The sequence below is a fragment of the Brachyistius frenatus genome, unplaced genomic scaffold (genome assembly GCF_029030835.1).
Source record: "Brachyistius frenatus isolate BFR_SWC_R1_liver_20210118 unplaced genomic scaffold, ASM2903083v1 Contig_1, whole genome shotgun sequence".
In the NCBI taxonomy this organism is placed as follows: Eukaryota; Metazoa; Chordata; class Actinopteri; family Embiotocidae; genus Brachyistius; species Brachyistius frenatus.
This window is the reverse complement of record NW_027210600.1, coordinates 9,567,501-9,588,809: the sequence shown is the minus strand read 5'-3', so window position 1 is coordinate 9,588,809 and position 21,309 is coordinate 9,567,501. Positions and strand designations below refer to the sequence as shown.

At 41.9% G+C, this 21,309-nt stretch overlaps 2 protein-coding genes and 1 long non-coding RNA gene across 3 annotated transcripts in view; 1 reads left to right on the top strand and 2 right to left on the bottom strand.

Moving 5' to 3' along the window:
• Nucleotides 1-21,309, bottom strand: part of LOC138615487 (uncharacterized) — a 92,882-nt gene that overhangs the window by 38,440 nt on the left and 33,133 nt on the right. The gene's annotated exons all lie outside the window — the stretch shown is intronic.
• On the bottom strand, nt 5-1,577 carry LOC138615377 (sarcolipin). Its single transcript, XM_069688964.1, has 2 exons — nt 1,417-1,577; nt 5-534 (listed from the first exon to the last, which is right to left on the bottom strand). The coding sequence occupies exon 2, from the start codon at nt 371-373 to the stop codon at nt 278-280; it is 96 nt and encodes a 31-aa protein (XP_069545065.1). The 5' UTR covers nt 374-534; nt 1,417-1,577; the 3' UTR covers nt 5-277.
• Nucleotides 6,662-19,322, top strand: alkbh8 (alkB homolog 8, tRNA methyltransferase). The gene is made up of 12 exons (XM_069688927.1): nt 6,662-6,799; nt 8,074-8,207; nt 8,340-8,440; nt 8,614-8,745; nt 9,054-9,149; nt 9,535-9,639; nt 10,282-10,352; nt 13,424-13,530; nt 13,870-14,030; nt 14,846-15,126; nt 17,532-17,681; nt 18,411-19,322. The coding sequence occupies exons 1-12, from the start codon at nt 6,662-6,664 to the stop codon at nt 19,167-19,169; spliced, it is 2,235 nt and encodes a 744-aa protein (XP_069545028.1). The 3' UTR covers nt 19,170-19,322.

Here is a 21,309-nt window from a genome sequence, read left to right as displayed (position 1 = left end):
CAAACCTCTTTCATTTATCTTTATTCACCCTCCCACTTTCACTGTGATAACTTCAGCAGAGACCAGAACTCATGGCCACAATAAAAAAAAAAAAGACACAGACCCAGTGCCAGTTTGTCAATGACAGTCTACCTTGGCTTTAGCAATCAGATTGGCTTCATATGAATCCTACATCTCCGGATCAGATCACTGACGATAAACAAAGTCTTACAGTAACCATGCTGACTTCCCTCCACACACATCTCCATCCCCTCCACCTCTCTTGTTGCTCCATGGTTTAGTTCTGGTAAGTTTTCACCAGCAGCCACATCAGCAGCACGGTGATTAAGACGATCATGAAGTTGAGGAACAGCTCCTGCACTGACCGATCCATGGCTGTATCTCGGAGAGAGAGGGCGGCTGATACTGACGGGGAGCAGAAGATCTGCTGCTGAGAAGAGGATTGGGGGTCGAGAAGGAAGGAGACAAGGAGGAAGGTTGCAGAGGGGATATTTGTGAAGAGGTGTGGCTCCTTTTTGGACACTGATCCGAGACCTGGGAGGGAGTAGAGATGGAGAAAAAGAAGAGTACAGATATGCAGAAAGGAACAAAGCATATTAGCAGCTATTGAAAAGTAGTGTGTGCATGTGTGCGGCACACATCCTGTGTTGGTGTATGTTACATTACATTACATTACATTTCATTTAGCTGACGCTTTTATCCAAAGCGACTTACAATAAGTGCATTTCAACCATGAGGGTACAAAACCCAGAACAACAGGAATCAAGTAAATACAATTTCTTCAAGAAAGCCAAACTACAAAGTGCTATCAGTAAGTGCCATTTTAAGTGCTACTAAAGTTCTACTGTTCAAGGTAAAGTCGGAAGAGGTGTGTTTTTTAGTTTGCGGCGGAAGATGTGCAGAGTTTCCGCTGTCCTGATGTCGGTGGGGAGCTCATTCCACCATTTAGGAGCCAGTTGTCTTTGTTGTCATAGGTTAGAGAGATCAGTATGTCTATTCACACTCACCATCACTCAACAGAGCCCACAATATCCCCTCATATTCACATGGGACATCACATGCATGTGCACGCACGTGCACGCACACACGCACGCACACACACACACGCACACACACACACACACACACACACACACACACACACATACACACACACACACACACACACACAAGGCATAAACAATAATGTACACTACTGATCAGGTTAAAATTGTGCAGACTCGTTGATGCACTTTTACACAGTTGCTTTGATTAGGTCAGAATATAACCACTTTTATTTCAATTCCAGGTCATCAGTTGAAGAAAAAAAAAAACACAGTTCCTCAAATGCTGATCTGTGGCTTTGGTAGCCCCACCAAAAAGGCAAAAATTACAAAATGAAAAACAGAAAATCAGACTCAGTTTGTGAGCTTTTACCTCGTTTCTTTGGGTTGTGATCTCACCATGAACAGGGAAAGAAGAAAGCTCTGGTCTACTTCTTTCTTTATGTTGACATCTGATACAGCAACTTATCTTCTTCTTACTGGATGCTTCTGTGTTGCGGCCGTTCTCCTCCGCAGCATCTGTTGCTTGCTGTTGTCCAGCTTTCTTTTGTCGCCAGGGGCAGAGCCTGCTCCTAAAGTAACCCAGTGGTTCACATTCACACCAACTGATGTCACATACCAACTAAAACAACCAATAAGAGCGTGTTATTTTCCACAATCTGGCCCACTGGAGCGTTTCCCATCCATAACCATGCCCACAACCGAGAAGGGACTCAGGGTTATTTATAAAACGCTATGGTAGATACTTGGTGGATTACAGCTGTTCCAAACACAATACTTGTATCATCTGATGGACGTAGGAAACTGAAACAGTATCACTCGGTGTCTGGGGAGGAAGTATACTCAAAGGCAAAGAAGAGTAGCAGAGCAACCTCTTCAAAATGAACAAGGCATATCTGCTTTAAAGCTCTCAGCTGATGGATGAACAGACGCAAGCTGAATCCAATTCTGCTCCCTTCATGCTGACAGGCTGATGAGCAAAATAATAAATCCTATAGGTCTAACATGTGCGACAGAACAGATTAAACAAATGAAACAATGTTAGTCAGTGTGCTTTAAGAGTGCTGGCGGTCAGATTTTCTTCCCCTCTGCTTCCAGTCTTTATGCTGAAGTAGGCTAACTGACAGCTGGCTGAGAGTGGTATTCGCCAAAACTTTCCCTTTTAATAGATGTTAAGTACAAAGTAGAGTTGTTTGTCCCTCTTTTGTGGTTGTGTATATCCATTGTACTTTTACATTCCTCCTCCTCCCTGTCATGCTGGTGCTAAGAAAAGGATTTGGACAGTTCACCACAGCGAACCTCTCAGCTCCTCTCACACTTGACAGCTGCCGAGAACGGGGTTATCTCTGAACTGGTGCTAAACCCCCTTGACACACACACCTCCTCCTGTAGACACAAAGGGTGCACAACAGGACAAAGCATGAGCTCAGCTCCCTTGAACCTTTCCATCACAGGATTCCAAGGTCATTCCTAGAGGATTTAACAGATCAAAAACAGCTGCAATTTGATCACCCTGCTGCTCTGCCAGCATTGGATCTACTAGCTATTTGACCCAGGGATTCCCATTGTCACGGAGATCCAGTGCTGAGGGGATTGAATAGAGCAGGCTGAGGTGTGCAGGCATCTCTGTGTGGGGTGGACCACAGCCCACTCTGACAGCTGTGTGTGTGTGTGTTTAACATAGTAAAAGTGCTGGCAGGGTACCCTCTAAATCAGTGGAGAGACAGAGGGGTGTCAACAAGGACTCAGAGACACATTCCACCCATTCTGGGATATTGTGCGTGCGTGCGTGTGTGTGTGTGTGTGTGTGTGTGTGTGTGTGTGTGTGTGTGTGTGTGTGCGTGTGCGTGTGTGTGTGTGTGTGTGTGTGATATATGACACTTCTCTTCTTGTGATGAAGTGCAAGCCAGTGCGGTGATTGTTTCTAGCTGTGAGTACGGCCCAATAATTATAAACAGTGGACAAATTAGTGTAGTGTAATTATTGTAGTGTTTTTAAAGTTAATACAAGTTATTTAAATTTGCAGTGACTAAAACTTCTTATGTCTGCTATGAAGGTATATGCTGGAGAGAATTAGATTAGTTTATTATAAAGTTAAGAAGCCGGGGCAAACATGCTATCCCAGCCCGGTATCACGTCAAAGCCTATAATACACCTATAGTCCGCCCACTACAGCCTACTGTGTCAAATTTCGCATTGGCTATAGGCATGAAAAACCACCACTGGTTAAGGAAACAACACCATGTGATTTGGGTTAGACAGCAAAACTACTTTGCCATGGCAAGACAATGATTTTTTTTTAAAAAGAAATTGACATGAGTTTCTTATGAACCCTAGTTTTCTCTAGAGTCAAGGGTTTGATCTGAGCATCAAACTCCTTTTAAACAGTAAGCCGATTTCAGAAATGTACTTACATGATCTCCACCTCTACTTCCTGTTTCACCCCTTCAGTTTTTTAGGACTCTCATCTTTTTCAAAGAACCTGTAGTTATCTGCTTAACCCTCGTGTTGTCCTCAGGTCAAAATGACACGCAGCTGTGTTCAACCAAGTTCTATTTTATTTCTATATTTTTAATATTTTTTTGGGATCATCGGTCATCATTCTTTAAAGAAACCCTCACAGCCTCCTTGTCACCAATGATCCCAAAAAATATGAAAATAAAATAGAACTTGGTTGAACACAGCTCCCGGTCATTTTGACCCAAGGACAACACGAGGGTTAAAGTGGGTCCCTCGAGAGCGATGTAGATCAGGACCACTATTTTAAAAGGCAGCATCTGGTTTCTTCATCTGTCCATCTTGAATCCTGCACTTCCAGCTAGTTAGAAGACAAGATTAAGATAAGATGTCAGCAACAGGAGTTTGACCAATGGCAACTGGCCCTGCATTTCAAAGGGTGATGGCATACCTCAGGGTACACAAGTGGATCCACTCTAGTTCTTGCGGTTATACCACTTTTTCAGAGCATGAGGTGAAGCTGCCCTTGAACACTAGCAAGAGCCATATCTCACTAAACTTCTGTTCATAACCTCAAAGTTTAATTTACGCTTGGTACAATGTTCAGACTTATTCATTAAGATTTATACTTAAAAACTTTCCTGAGGAAAATGCAGTGTGAATGCTGCTTGAACCTGCTGGATGTGCTGCTGCTACTTGTTTTCTGCATCTTGCTTGGGAATGAGATACTGGGAATAACATGCAAGAAATGTCTGACCAGCCAGGTATCATACAAGGATGCCACTGCTGAGGGGATTATTAATCATGTGGCATGCACCTTAACCACTTGACTATATGGTTACAGTAAATCTGTTGAAGACAAAGAGAGACAGAATACAAATTCTTAAAAGTACTTTGTAGCTCCTGCAAAAGTCAGAAAGGAAGTTGGATATTTTCCAAAGTAAGGTTAAAAAATACAGTTGATTTGGGAAAAAAACATCTTCATGTATCTAAACAATACTTACATCTTTTAACAGAAAAGAAGCAGCTTTTCATCAGCCTGTAAAGCCTGATACTGTATATGAGATTTTATTTTGAAAATCTATGTGTTTTCTCCAATATTGTAATATAGTAGTTTACGCCATTGTTACTAAACATAAAATAATTGCACAATAAAGAAGCTGAATAAGGGATAAAATGCAGGAATGTTCTGTTCATTGAATATTGTTGATAACATTCAGTAAAACATTTTTTATCACACACCATTCCCTTGAGTAGTAGCTATGGTTAAGTCTCCAAGAATTTTTTTTGGCCGTCAGTCTTTGAATAACAGTAACAGAAAGTACAATTAAATTGCAGTACCAACGATTGTCACCAAATTTAATCCAACAATTTTGTCCTTTTTTAAAAAAAATTTTTTAACTGTCATATGATTTTTTGGGTTACCGAGTGCAATGGATGAAAATGCTGTATTAAATGTTGCGAATGATAGGAAATGGAGGAACTTACTGATACTACAACTGACTACAACTGCGTGTGTCATCCAATGCTGATAAATAAGGGAAGATTTTTATCAGAAAGCTTTAAAAAAAAAAAAAAAAAAAAAAAAGACTAAGTCAAAGAGGGCAGCCGTGTGCTCTTCTGTCTGACCAGCTGTTGTTTTTTTAGACTAAACTGAACGTGGTATGAAGCCATCGAAGGGTTCCCACCGGCCAGCGGCTCAGCCTGGCACTGTAATTACAGAGATGGCTGAAGACAGGTGAGGGCTTCATTACACAACAAACCAGTGTATAGATGCACACGCACACACACACACACACACACACACACACACGCGCACACACGCACGCGCACACGCACGCGCACACACACAGATGCTTAATGCTGAAAAGCACATATGAAGACTTGCACATGCATGGTGGAACAGATTTCCAGAGGGGCTGTGAAGTCATTAATCTGACTGCAGAGGAATTTGTATGCAAGATTCTAGTTAATTGGCTCTACTGAGGGAGGAAGCATACTGAGAGTGGCAACCAGGGCGGGCACTGCATCAAAGACAAAACAACGGACAGAATACATTAATCACCATTCAGTAATTAACCCTGAATGTGAATGACTGCTTGTATATGTCTTGTGGTTTTGTTAAAAATGATGCATGAAGAAAAACTAGCCCAGTGTGATATTTTTTTCATTCTCAGGTAACACAAGGTTATTCTCAGTTGTGAGTTGAGTCAGATGATGGATGAATGAAAAGAATGGAAATGGAACGACAGACATTCCTCCCAGGATAGTCACCCCGCACACTTACATCTTATCCCTCAGTATCAAGTTAGCGGGGCTTATAGAATGATCCATGGAGCATTTTTGTCTGTCTTTGGTTGGGAGATTAAGGAGGCATGCTGGATGGATTTACCATCGGGGTTTGTATAATGCCCGTATAATGGAGCCAAAAGACTAAAACACTGGACGTCACAAAGAACAAAAGAGAGGAGAAGCACTTAAGCAAGACAAAACTATCAAGTTAAACATATTATTATCTAGAGACACACCACTGAGTAATAAAGATAGATTTTTCCCTATTAGTGGTATTCCTTGACATCTATATATGGGTTTCCATGAATCCTGTAAAAAGCCCGCTTGTTTTGTTTTGAAGACAATGAGGGTTTGAGGGCATTTAATAGCCTTGGGCCCTCAGTTGAATTATATTTGTCATATGTTTTTGAAAAATCACCGAATTCCTGATGATTTCTTTCTTTTTATTTATGTGGTGCAGGGCAGAGTTTGTGCTGTCTTGGAGGCAGCATGTGTAAAAAGTGTTCATGATCCTCAGGGGGAATAAATCATCTGTTTTCATGAGAGCTGGGAATACTTAAGTGACAATGTGATATTATTCAGATTTTATACATGCAATATGCTGAGTATTGCGATAACATATATTGCTTCCCCCCCCCCCCCCCTTGGCAAATAATGTCCCCCAAAGGAAAACTTCAACGTCAGCATCTGTTTTAGCTAATAAAATTAAGTTTTCATTCTATTAATTTCCCTTCAGTCATTTTTTTCTAACAACATGAGATTATCAAGGAGAAAGAGTGCGGCTGCTGCTGCTTTCCCGGCGACGAGCCGGTCCAGGAACCATCGTGTTTCAATCCTTGTTGCACCCGGACAGAATTAAATAACGTACAATGGAGCCTTGTGTGAAAAACAACGTGAAGGCCGCCAGAAGGAGTAAAGAGGAGAAGAAAGTTCTCAAAAAACAAATAAAAGGCAGTCACACCTTACTGAAGCATGAAGGCATCAGTACAGCACAGCAGCCTACCAAGGTAAAAAGAAAAAAACACCGGAAATGGATCAGCTGACGAGCACGGAATCGAGCTAGCTGTTATTCTTCTGTACATTTTGCAACTATTGGAACTGTAAATTACATTTTAAAGTTAGTTTGCACTTTAAGAAAGAAGACACGCGTGTGGTTCCCTAATATAGCAGACTATTTTGAAGGTGTTGCTTTAATATTAGCTCGTATTTACTACTTTAGGAGACTAACCATTGGCTCTCTCACAGTTGGGATCAATGTTTTGAATCTGCAGTGATTGTATGAAGACAAAATGTCTCGAAACACAAGTCTGGGTCTGTTTAAAGAGCTAAATGATGTGCATAAGACATTTTATTTTGATATTCTACAAATACCACCAATTGAGGGTTATTTTTTAGGTTCTATTGTATCAACCAACAGAGATCACAAGACTGACCAGAGTGACACAAAACAAAAGCACAGATATAAAATGTTGTGTCTGTTCACTTTGGTGAAGGTGGATGTTGTTGGAGGAACTCGTGTCGGGATGTCAAACACGTGTTTTTAATGTCCTCTTGCTGCTTTGTGGTTAACTGGTATGAATATAATCCAACCCTGTATGACCCTGTGTATAATCCACCTCTGTCTGACCCTCTATATAATCCACCTCTGTCTGACCCTCTATATAATCCACATCTGTCTGACCCTATATATAATCCACCCCTGTCTGACCCTGTGTATAATCCACCTCTCTCTGACCCTCTATATAATCCACCTCTGTCTGACCCTGTATATATAATCCACCTCTGTCTGACCCTCTATATAATCCACCTCTGTCTGACCCTGTATATAATCCACCTCTGTCTGACCCTCTATATAATCCACCTCTGTCTGACCCTATATATAATCCACCCCTGTCTGACCCTGTATATATAATCCACCTCTGTCTGACCCTGTATATAATCCACCTCTGTCTGACCCTCTATATATAATCCACCTCTGTCTGACCCTCTATATAATCCACCCCTGTCTGACCCTGTATATATAATCCACCTCTGTCTGACCCTATATATAATCCACCTCTGTCTGACCCTCTATATAATCCACCTCTGTCTGACCCTCTATATAATCCACCTCTGTCTGACCCTGTATATAATCCACCTCTGTCTGACCCTCCATATAATCCACCTCTGTCTGACCCCACCTCTGTCTGACCCTCTATATAATCCACCTCTGTCTGACCCTGTATATAATCCACCTCTGTCTGACCCTGTATATAATCCACCTCTGTCTGACCCTGCCCAGAGTCTGGTGGTGGTGAATGGCGGTCTGGGGAATGGCGTGAGTCGGGAGGATCTCCGTGCAGCGCTGACAGAGATGGGAGAGGTGGAGGTGCTGCTCATGCCTCCTCACAAGCCCTACGCCTTCGTCACGTACAGGTACAGCCGAGACACGGGCCGCACTTTATCACAGCTGGAGCTTGTTTCATACCTTTTAGGACGCTTTTTCTTCATAAAACGTAGGAAGATTTTTTTAATTTTTTTTTATCATTATTTCCACTCTGTTTCCAGGTCTGAGGAGAACGCTCGGAAAGCTCAGGTCCACCTAAATGGACAAAATCTTCCATGTGGAGGGAACAGTGTCACACTCTACCTCAGTTTTGTCAACTCGGGTACTTGCCTTAAACATTGAGACATACATACAACCACAAACACATTTGAAACCTTCTTCACTTGTTTAAAACCTACATTATTTTAGAAGATGCTTAAAGACAGCCTTTTGGATACCATGTCCGATAAGAAACATGTTTCTGCAGCCTCGCGGTGTGTATTGTGTTGTGTACAGTAGCCCAGCAGGAGGAGGCGTCCGTCCCTTTGCCAGATGGATTAGTCCTGGTAGAGGAGTTTGTGTCTCCAGAGGAAGAAGCTGTGCTGCTCGCTGCTGTAGACTGGTCGTCCTCCAATGATGATGTCACTGGTGAAGGCCTGCATGATTTATAGCTTTATCTGACCCCAAGTTGCAGTTCTTCTTGCATTGTTCAGCCTGGAAGTATCAAGTCTTTAACACTGAACCTAACATCAATATAAAGATGAGGTAGGATAGATTAAACTAAAAGGAAAAGCTTGTAAAATATTTAAATACATTTAGTTTTTTTTTTCTTCTTCTTTCAAATCAAACATTTACTGTCATGTTAAAAAAAATCCATGATACACTAGTATTAGATTCTAGACAATTGTGTTTTATGGGTAATCATTGATTGATTAATTAATGTTGTAATGTTTTAGCTCAAAAAGCTCTGAAGCACAGAAGAGTCAAACACTACGGCTTTGAATTTCGCTACGACAACAACAACGTGGATAAAGACGCGCCTCTACCTTCAGGTAAACTCGCTCTTCTTTTTTTTTTTTTATGCAATTCATTTATAAGCTCATGGTTTGTATTTTCTTCGATTTGGCCTTTAGTCCTTTCACTTGTGGTCACATTTCACTTGACAATTACGATGCTGAAATTGAGTGTTGTTGTGCCGTTCGCTGCAGTACGCTGAGCTGTCTCGAAGAGCGTCTTTTTATTCTCCTCATCCTACGTTGCTGATTGTCAAGCAGAGACGTGGCATTTATCCTTTTAGCATTTTAGTTGTCCCCTACAACTCTTATCAGTGCACAGTGTATTACTAGATACAAAAAAATGTGACCTCGTTACAAAACATTGAGAAGAACATTTTAAAGAAGTGAAGAGGAGATTTTAAGTGTGCGTGTTTATATGCAGGTCTTCCCGAGGAGTGTTTGCCTGTGCTGGATCGGTGTGTGAGGAGCGGACACATCGACGTGATGCCCGACCAGCTGACTGTGAACCAGTATGAGTCTGGACAGGGTGAGTTACTCCGGCCTCTAATGAGTGCAGTATTGACTTTAGCCCATACAGTCATAAACACATGAATAATTAACAAACCAAAAAAAATCAATATCAACTCCTCAGGGTGCTTCGGCAGTCGGTGTTTGGTAATAATTGATTCTAAACAGGATCTGTTTGAAACAAATCGATACCATATGACGTTTGAACAGGTGTGGTGTGGGAATTTCAAAGACACACAAAATGGCGAGGCAGCGCTGAAGAGAGCTGTGGGAATAGAGATGCAGTTGTATAATGAGTGTTTATGTTGGAGGCATGTTACACAGATACTCTGAAGTCAAAGGCAGCAGCTAAAACACCTAATTATTCATCTGTGGTTACAACGGAGTTAAGGAGCACACATTACCGAGTTACACCACAAGGTGGCAGCAGAACCGTTCCAGCATACAGAGTACTTGGATCCTGTCAGTCGTTTGTTAACGCAGTAGGATTTAAAAAAAAAAAAATTTTTTATAAAGAAATTGTTCTTAATGAAGTTTTCTTAAGCTCACCCACACGAAGTCCATTTCATTATTAAATGTGTGAATAATTCACCTATTTTATTTCAAAGTGACTTGATGAACTTGAGTGATTTTCATGTACATGTGTTTATAATACCTTCAGGTATTCCTCCTCACGTGGACACTCACTCTGCCTTCGAGGACACCATCCTGTCACTGAGCCTGGGAGCAAAGGTAAGAAGTCAGTCCGCCATCAACGCCGCAGACACCTCATCAATCAGCTCGCACAGCCGGTCTCGGCCGGAGGTGCTCGGGGTGCATCATGCATCAGTAACTAAAACGTAAATTAGACATTTAAAGAGTCTTAAGAGAAGAGTTTTCACCTTTAAAACAAAGATCAGACAGTTAAAACGGGGACGTAAATGATAATGTAGTGAAATCAGACGCTTCTCGTGTTTTGTTTCCTTTCTGTGCTCTGCTGTGATCAATCAAACTATTCATCACCTCATTGACACGTGTGCTTTATCCGTCTCAGGTTGCTGTCACCAGCAAAAGTCTGTTTGGATCTTGTGTCCCCACGTGGTTTCACTGTGAACACTTTGTGGACTGCTGTCAGTCTCTCCGCTCCCTCTGACTCACGGTCTACTCTCTTGTGCACAGTGGCTTTCTTTTCATACAGCGTGCAGTTAATGACTTGGTTAAATGTGTAAACAACGGATGAAGACAAGAGATATAGATTTTCCTTTAAGTGTTGGATGATTTCACGTCCTTGACTATGTTGTGACCTGGAACTAGGACGGCGGTTTAGTCTCCACAGCCTGATTGCTGCAGATGAACTCCCATCTGTCCCCGCTCGTCTGAAAAGAAGGGGCTCTATTAGCAATCAGCTGTCACAGCATCTGTCACACGCACAGACAGACAGACAGACAGACTGTGTGTGTGTGTGTGTGTGTGTGTGTGTGTGTGTGTGTGTGTGTGTGTGTGTGTGTGTGTGTGTGTGTGTGTGTGTGTACAGACTGTCTGTGTGTGTGCGCGCGCGCACATCTTCATCAACTAATTCTTAGCATGTGAACAAAGGATCTCACATTGATTTCCCTAATTCAACTCGGATCTAACTTACAATATTCACAACTTTAAATTATGAAATATTAGTTTCACATCTATCAACATAACACAATATTATTATTATTACATATTTCAATCCCAAAAGTAGGATTCTCTGAATATGGGGATGTAATGATTGAAGAGAATATCATCAGCAATGTATTTCAAAGACTATTTGGAAATATGATATGCATGTTTTTTCCGTGTATTTTATGAAAGTTTGTCTGTTATGAGTTTATCCGATTGAGATTCAGTTTTGTTTCGATTCAGTGCATCACAAAAGCACAGCTTTCTGCTTATCGCCGAGTTTGATTCAACTTGGGTTGTTTTCATTTTCATTTTTCACTTCCAAAATGTAAAAAATAACCAACTAACAAATAGTTTCATTCTTGATTAATATGTTTTTCTTCCTGATCAATCAATTAGCCGTCTGGTCTCAAAAATGCCAGAAAAGGATTAAAAATTGTGGACTTTGTTTCCCAAAGCCGAAGGTGCAGCGTAAACTCTCTTCTTTGTGTCCCGACCAACAGTCCACAGCCATAACATATTCAGGTTATTATCATGGAGGAGTGACGGAAAATATTCACATTTAAGAAGCGGGAATCAGATTTCAATTAAAAATTGACTCAAAATGACGAATCAAATGTTAAAATAGTTGTGGATTTGGTTTCTGTCCATCTACTAATCGATTTATCCACCGATTGTTGCAGCTCTTAAAATCACATAATTGATTCAGTTGCCACTGATTAAACACATTATGTTACGTTAAATATAGCTGCACTCCCTGAGCCTGCTTGTGTGCGTTCTGAGGATGAAAGTTAAGGTTAAAGGGAATGCATGATGTTATTTAATGTCCTCACAAAGATAGCCACACAAACCTGAGTGTGTGTGTGTGCGAGAGGGAGAATGATGAATAGTCTTGTAGTAAAGTGTAGTTGCCGGCATCACCATCGATTCAGTCACATTCCACCGGTTTCATTGATTGGCTAACACTCCGAAGACGGCAACCGCACAGCCCTGTGCTGCCTCCCCTGTGTGTGTGTGTGTGTGTGTGTGTGAGTGTGAGAGAGTGTGTGAGTGAGAGTGAGAGAGTTGTGGTCTGAGGGAAAGATCTGATCCTTTGCTGGAGTCGCATGCTCTTTCACACTTGAACACAAACCCATATCTGTCTCTCACTCACCCGCCCGCACGCACACACACACACACACACACACACACACACACACACACACACACACACACACACACACACACACACACACACACACACACACACACACACACACACACACACACACACACGCCTCTACTTCACAAAATCCAATTTTCCTGCTGTCAGAAGTTGGAGAGATGCAGTTTGAAATTGTGTAGATGTAATTTCCCCGTAGACTTTGTGCTGTAAGGAAACATTAGGATCAAACACCAACACTGCTTGTTAGAGGGAGAGCAAGCAGACATGTTTTTAGTTTTTCTTTCTTCTTCTGATGTCAGTCAAAACTGTTGAGTAAAATTAAGAAGAAAAAAAAAAAAGGTTTCCTGCTTGACAGATATTTTTTCATTTTCTTTTCGTTGGTGGTGTGGATTGCATTTATTCAAGAACTCATTTACGCAGAAATTCTGATTGAACAACACCTGAATATTAATAATCAAGTGAATAACCAGTTCGATACATACTGATTTGATGATTGGAGGTCAGTGTAATAAATGTGATGACTTCAATGGAATTTTACTGTCCAAATTAAAAGCTTCTTTCTTTATTTACTTTCCTTTGTCTTTTTTTCCCCCAGAAACATCTTTAGTGTGTCTTTGCCCAAACAGCTGTTCAATGACATAGTTTAAATGGAACTTGATGAAATCACACAGTATGCTGTCTGAAGATTTAAATGAACAAGACTGAAAAATCAATGAAGCATTAACAGGCGCTTAAAGGTTTTCTAAGCTTAAAGATACATTAAATTCATACTAAAACTAATGAGACTTGACTACATGGCTGCAGCAGTTACAGAATAATAAATGGGCACGCATCGATCCAGTATAGCAGAAAGACACGGGAACTGTGTTACTAATACGCACACTTGAATGTTTTGTTCATTTATCGCAAGTCCCGTCGTTCAGGCAAAATTGAACAACGTTATTGTAGATTTTCATCATTTCGTGCAGGCCTACTTTAAATTCATGCGTGTTTGTGTGTGTTTTCACAGACTGTGATGGAGTTCCGCCATCCCGATGGCCGTGTTGTTGCCGTGGTGTTGCCAGGGCGGAGCCTCCTGGTGATGAAGGGAGAGAGCAGACACCTCTGGACTCATGGGTGAGCTGGACTGTGTCAGACTGATCCGTCTCTCCCTCTAGGAGTCACTTCATCTCGACATAAGCTTTAGGTTGACTCACAGAGCAGTGACAGTTCTTTTCTCTCTCTCTCTCTCTCTCTTTTTCTCTCTCTCTCTCTCTGCTGAGTTTACTGATGTTTCTCTGGGCTTTGTACTGTGTTTTCTGTCTGTCTGTGTTGTTGTCCCCCCCCCCCCACACACACACACACATTTTAATCCCTTTACACATGACACGTCCTCTGGTGTCACCACACAGATGAGTTGTTTTCCGTTTGTGTATAGCCGTCTACTGTAACTACTACAACTATCTGTTTTCTCAGGATTACTCCTCGAAAGTTTGACATGGTGCCAGCCTGCGACCCACAATCCCCTGCTCGTACAACGCCGGGCCTCGGGACCCACAGCAATCTCACTTTGAGCAAGAGGGGCACCCGCACTTCTTTCACTTTCCGCAAGATCCGACATGAACCCTGCCGCTGTGGTGAGCATGTTGCGTGTACAATAAAACACGCAGTGTGTGTGTGTGTGTGTGTGTGTGTGTGTGTGTGTGTGTGTGTGTGTGTCTTTGATAACAGAAGACTCCGTTACTACCTCCTCAGGATATCCTGCACTAGACATCTTCAGGTGTGTCACCACCTCTAGAGGACTTATGGGACACATTTATGAAAGGCCAGGCAGACTGACTGAGGGTGTTTTTAATAGGTGCTGCTCTGATGGGGATCAAACCTGAATGTTTCGTGACAAAGTGAGACCCTAAATCTGAAGGTTTAAATCCTACCAGTTGCATGTTTAACAGTTTGATCCCATTCATTTACTGTTTAACACACACACACACACACACACACACACACACACACACACACACACACACACACACACACACACACACACACACACACACACACACACACACACACACACCCGTCAGTAGGATTTTCACACTCTTGTCATATTTCAACCTACATGGAGAGAAAAAGTGAAAAAATTTAATGTGCGACGATGGTCTGGCACCTCAATGTTTTCTGAAAAAGGAAACAGGACATCATCACATTTGAGAGTCTGGGGCCAGAACGTATTTGTCATTTTTGCTTGAAGAAACAGTTAAAGGATTATTACAAAAGTTGCCGATTATCTAAAAAAATGTTTTTACAAAATCATATCATAGTAATTCAACTTTTATGTAGCATTGCTGGTCAAAGACAAATGCTGGTGCGTCAGCTGAATGTCACTGATTTATAAATACATCTCACCAGTGAGCACCGCCCCTCTCCTTCTCCCTCTCCCTCCTCTCTCCAGGTTTCCCCTCCGCCTGTGACAGTCAGGGAGCTCCTTCAGCACCCGCGCCCTCTCCGCCGTCTCCACCCGCACTTCCCTGTTGCCGTGCCGACGCAGCCCGTCTGGAGGAGGAGTATGTGCACCGGGTGTACGACGCCATCGCCTCCCACTTCAGCAGCACTCGCCACTCCCCCTGGCCCCGCGTATGCCACTTCCTGTCCTCGCTCCCAGCTGGCAGCGTGCTGGCTGATGTGGGCTGTGGAAATGGGAAATACTTGGGTGTGAACCCAGACATGATTGCAGTGAGTGTCGTCATATACTATAACAATGTCTGCAATTCTGGGACACCTCAGTGATCCCTGCAGGGAAATATCCTGTTTTATTGCTACTGCTTCTTGGATTATTATCACTTAGAAATGCCACACATTTTCATAACAGCCGTTTGTGTGCAGAAACGGGTCCCGACTGAAGAGTGTGTTTCACGCACAACTAGAAAATCAGTAGCAGTGGAGACGGCAAACAGTGATTCTTCCTCCGAGCTAAAACTCCTCTTCCTCCGCTGCTGCTACTTGACAGAACAAAGATTCAGGACGATGTTAGATGGCACAGGCCTTCTTTCAAACCAGTCTTCTGTAAACATGACGGAGATGAGCCCGACACGACCAATAACCCTGATAAACTTGTATAATGAGGTCTCTCTGGCAAGGCCATTCAGTTGTTTCAGAGCAGACATGAATAAAAACGTTAACGGTCCCATATTGTATAAATTCAGATTTCTACTTCTTTCTTTTTTTTACTATAAATTAGGTCAAGACTGAAAGTGGTAAAATGCTTAGTGCACAGAGAAAAGCCCGTATTTAGTAACTACCGCTTTGACTTCTGTAAGTTCGTGATGTCACAAACTCGGCAAAGAGTCAGCCAATCAAAAGAGAGGATCGTTGATACAACTGCGCCTTAAAGACACAGACATGAAACAGCCAGTTCATGGTTTGAGTTCCAGACGGAAGCTTAAGACAGGAGATTTTTGGTACTTAAAACCCAAAAAATAACTTCTTATTAGATATCAAGACTACAAGTAAAACACAGGAAAAGTGTAGATTATGGGACCTTTAAAACAAACTTTAAAGGAATAATCCAATTATACATTGATATTCATCAAGTTGTAGCGCCCACACGTAACTAACCTACAACTCACAAAATAACATTTTGACATTTCTGTTCATGCACTGCATGAGTTAAACAAACTGAATTCATAGAAGTCAGGTTCGGAGATGTTGGTTGGTATTAATAGTTCTTTGAATCAAGGCTAGTTTATTTCTTAAGTATTTGTGCTAAACTAGGCTAAGCTAATGCCAACTCCATTTCTATACATCCTGTGCATCCTGTACATCCTATACTTATCACACAACTTTCATCCCTCAGAAATAAATCAAATGACTTGGGTTCCAAGTTTTAGAACTGTTCCTTTAAACAATTCGACTCATTGTTTTCTCACAAATATGACACAGTGAGTATGAAGGTCCTCAGCTAAAGCTCGCACCCTGTTTCAGTTTGGCTCTACAACAGAACAGGCCAGATACCCACCAACCCTGAAAAGTGCAGCAGCAAGCAGACCCTGCAGAGGTCACAGTTTCAGTGCTCGGCTCTCACACATGAGAAATGAAAAGGAGGAGCTGTGTCAAGTCGTCAGCACTCATTTGAGGAGAGCTAAATGAATCAAAGTAAGACACCAAGGGATGAGATCTCTGTTCTCGCTCTGATTTCTGATGGATGTCATTGTTTGCATTAGCTCAGTTTCCACGGTAAATATCCCAAATGTTCTGTTTACGTATGCACACTGGGATATTCATGTTTGGGATTTGGAGGAGCTTATTGTGACTCAGACTGTAGCTGTGATAAATCATTACACAGAACGCTGGGCTCATGAGGGTCACCCACCAACTTTTAGCTGTACTCTTGCTTCTTTTCTAATATTCTTTTAACGCCGTTTATTTTGGTCTGCTTTGCTTCCCTTTCCTCTCTTCAGTCTTTCCCTCTTCGTATTAGCTCATTCTCTCCCATTGCAGTTTAACACTGTTAACGGCACCCGTTTTAATAGAAATGAAAAAGGCTGACCTCTGTGTGTTTGCATGTCAGAGTGTGTGTGTGTGTGTGTGTGTGTGTGTGTGTGTGTGTGTGTGTGTGTGTGTGTGTGTGTGTGTGTGTGTGTGTGTGTGTGTGTGTGTGTGTGTGTGTGTGTGTGTGTGTGTGTAGTATCTCTTCTCACTTCTGTGTCTTTTGGGAAGAGATCATATGAAGATTGATTGAATTGCTCCCGGAGACTAAACGTGTTGAAAATGATTATTTCTGACATCCACCACCCTCCTCCCTCCTTTCTTCTCTTCCTTTGACATTTCATTTTATACCCTTTCACCACTTATCGTATTTCTCTACATTTTTTTCTCTCTCTCATTCTCTTTACTTATCTACCTCCCAACCTATTTCTTGTTTGCTCACTTTTGATTAATTGTTGAATCTTTTTTTTTTTTTTTTTTCCCCCTCCACACTTTCTCCTCTTCTGACCTGTTCAATGAACGTTTAGGCTCTATGCCGTTTTCTCCGTGATCAGCTGCGGTCTTGCGCATGTTTTCGCTCTACTCTACCCTGTGTTTGCCGTTTGAATGATTTTACATGCCCTCGCGTCGATGTCTGTTTTGTGTCTTTTCAGGTGGGATGTGATCGCAGCGGTGCTCTCGTTCAAATCTGTGCAGAGAAGGGTTTCGGCGCGTTTGTATCTGATGCTCTCAGCGTCCCTCTGCGAACAGCCTCCTGCGACGCCTGCATCTCCATAGCTGTCATACACCATTTTTCCACGCGGGTACGTAGAGCACACGCACACGCTCACGCAATAACACACAGCTGATGTCTCCATTTCGGTCGAAAGGCTCAAAGCTCCTTTTCGGGACAGATGAACCGACGCAGAAACACTTCGCACGAGACTGTTGATACACTACGAGATGGAAAAATGAGTACAAAAAAAAAAAAAAATGGGCGCAAAAACAAAAGCGATGAGTTTATACTTTTGTTGCGTGAAGATCAGGAATTGTTCAGCTTTTTATAGCAGGAACGTTTGTGAATTTAAGTTGCGCTGCAGCTCTTTCGGTTCTACTTTCCAAGAAATTAAGTGTTTTTTTAAATTTTTTTATATGTTTTATGGTTAAACACGTACATGCCTGACTTCCCTACTAGTTTAAAGCAGAGAAACTGAAAGAAATGGAAACAAACGGAGACACTCTGCAGATCTTTTTAACTGCGGAGACTCGCATCCAACCTTTTGTTGTTATTTCTTATCGACCTCTGGGTCCTCCTTTCCCTCGACGATTCAAACGCCACAGTCACAAAACTGTTTGTTGTCTTATTGCTTGAAAACATTTGCCTCAGATTACACTTTAAGTCAAGCCAATCAGTCCTGGGTTCGTGGGATTTGTGGATCCTTCACATCTCTCGAGATGCAACAGGAATTCAAATGCAGATTTAAGTTTCTTTAGTCCCCGAGTTTAGTTTCTGGGATTCTCAGCTACTGACAACATTTGTCTGTGTGTTGCAGGAGCGTCGGCTGGCAGCAGTGAGGGAGCTGGTGAGACTTTTGAAGCCTGGTGGTCGGGCGCTGATCTACGTCTGGGCTTTTGAACAAGAGCACAACAAGCAGAAGTCCAAATACCTCAAAGACCGCAACGAAGAGAATCATGGGAAGCAAAGCCCCGCTAAAAACACATCAGAAGACAGCCAGGAAGCTCACAGGAAATCGAGCACACAAACCAACAGCCACGTAGAACACGGCCACAAGCCTGTCGACAGCATGCGAGACGTTAGCAAAGCGACAGATGGCAAGCTTCGCGTGCACACCAACCGCACGGCCTTTGACACCCAGGACCTTTTGGTTCCCTGGCATCTGAAAGAGGGGAACAAACGGGGGGAGGAAGAATCCGGAGACAGTGGGAAGAGGGATAAAACAAAGTCCAGAAATACTTCAAGTAACTCTTGTTCAGTCTCTGGTTTGAGTCCCAAAACTGCCCCGAGTGCAGGTTTTGGCTCCAACATGTCTACTGGATTAGGACTTGACACCAGCGATGCCACTCCGAACGCAGACTCTAAACCCAGTCCGAGTGGCGACTCCACTCAGACCTCCAGCTCTGCTTTTCTCAAGTCGGAGTCGGGGAACAGCCCAGCTCCCGTCTTTCACCGCTATTACCACGTCTTCCAGCAGGGGGAGCTGGAGCGGCTGTGTGCTCTGGTGGCTGGAGTCAAAGTGCAGAGCAGCTACCACGACCAGGGGAACTGGTGTGTTATTTTAGAGAAGGACTGAAGGAGACGAACTGACTGACGCATACGTCACTTATGATAGAATTTTGTAACAAACCATTACATTTAATGCAAAATAATAAATAAAAGGGATTCTTTAATTATTTAAATGCAATTTGAGTGGCATGAAATAAATGTATTTCAAGATTTTACATAACCTCTGCCTTTGTTGGGCTTTTTTTGTTTTTCATTATATCTTCACAATAGATACGATCAATTATTACAACCCCGTTTCCAAATCGGTTGGGACGATGTGTGAAATGTAAATAAAAACAGAGGCAATGATTTGCAAATCCCATTAACCCGTATTTAATTGAAAAAGACTAAAGACAACATAACAAATGTTGAAACAGAGAAATTGTATTGTTTTATGAAAAATATAAGCTAATTTTTAATTTGATGGCAGCAACACATCTCAAAACAGTTGTTTCAGGGTCAACAAAAGACTGGAAAGGTTGTGTAAAGCTAAAAAAAAACAAAAAAAAACAGCTGTTGGAACATCTTTTAACGAATTAGGTTAATTGGCAACAGATCAGTAACATGATTGGGTATAAAAAAGAACAATTCACATGAGACTGGTATTTTACCTTCCTATTATTTCTTGATATGAAATGAAGGCACAGACCTTTACATGTTTATACATCAAAATGTGACCGAGCAAACCCAGGAAAGCTTAATTTAAAAAACAAAAACTTAAAACTAACAGGCAGGAAGAGACAATGAACTTTGTAAAAAGAATCTACAGAGGTTGAAATAATGACTGGGATTAGGAACGTGAAGTCTAAAATGAATCTAAATAACAGAATATTGAACAAAACAATTTAACAAGAATATGCAAATACACTGTTAGCAATAGAGATACATTGCCCCCCCCAAAAAAGAGTCATTTAACCAAGTGAATGCAACCAAATGCAGCTTTTGTGGCCATCTAGTCAATATCAAGACGGACACCCCCCCCCCCAAAAAAAAAAGGAAAAAAAAAAATTGGTAAGGATGCACACGCACAATTTCAGTTTTATTGGTGCATAGAGTATCAGTAAGAGCAGACATTAAAAAAGTATAATTGCATTTTATAAAAACTAAAATAAAGGCAGAGACTAAAATTGTTTTTAATTCCATTTTATTTATTTAGTTTATATTGACCTGAATCAAAACAAGTCATCTCGGGGCACTTTAGAGTGCAGTCCTTAATACAGAACTTTAATACATTGAATAGAAAACCCCAAGAATTTGACAATCTCTCCTCCTCCCCCCCCTAAAAAAACCCCCAAAAAAGCCTATTAACAGGAAGAAACCTCCGGCAGATCTCGGCTCAGAAGGTGGGCGTACGATAAAAACAAGTTAGTTCAAAGTGCTTTACGGAGGCATAGAAACATCTAAAACTATTACAAAGATGTGCCATGAAACAAAACAATCTTAAATAGCAAGTGCGTGCATAATGGAAGGTGTGTGTATGTGTGCACGTGAATATATGGTTATGTGGGTGTTGTTCCCCAGAAAACAGTGCTGTTCAGTCTTTCGCCGTAAGCTGCTGATGAGGACATCGCGATGAAACGAGGCAGATCGACCTCCTCTGGGTTGATTCTTGGCAGGTTCCTCGGTGGGTTGCAGAGGGTGGACGGGTGGCAGCGGGCCAAGTCTGCGGGGGGGTCGTCTGAGCAGTGTGGGTCCTCATGCTGGGTCGAAACGAAAACGTGCTCATCAAGCTCTGTATTCGGCCTATTAAGGCTCCCTACACAACCAAGCAAACATCTGGAACACCTCACCGACAGACTGTTGACAATGTAGAAAGAAAACACACACACACACACACACACATATGCTGAGAAAGACACACACACACACACACACACACACACACACACACACACACACACACACACAGACAGACAGCCCTGGTTGTCGCCTCTTTTTTTTTTTTTTTTTTTTTTTTTTTACCCTTACTTTATTCTAACTGCCATATTAGGCACTAATGTTAGCTGTGCTTAGTTACATTTTTGATGAGGACTATTTATCTGTATCGCATTGAAAGTATTTACAATTACTTCCCTGTTTTTTTTATTTATTTTTTATAATATAGCCTAGTGTTAGTAATTTGACATTTTAATATAATGAGCAGCTGACAGTGGTTGGTAGTAAAACTC

Coding starts and splice junctions, on each gene's coding strand:
- LOC138615377 (XM_069688964.1), bottom strand. CDS start 373: ATGGATCGGTCAGTGCAGGAGCTGTTCCTCAACTTCATGATCGTCTTA.
- alkbh8 (XM_069688927.1), top strand. CDS start 6,662: ATGGAGCCTTGTGTGAAAAACAACGTGAAGGCCGCCAGAAGGAGTAAA. Junction 8,208..8,339: donor TACGCCTTCGTCACGTACAG/GTACAGCCGAGA, acceptor CTCTGTTTCCAG/GTCTGAGGAGAACGCTCGGA. Junction 10,353..13,423: donor CACTGAGCCTGGGAGCAAAG/GTAAGAAGTCAG, acceptor GTGTTTTCACAG/ACTGTGATGGAGTTCCGCCA.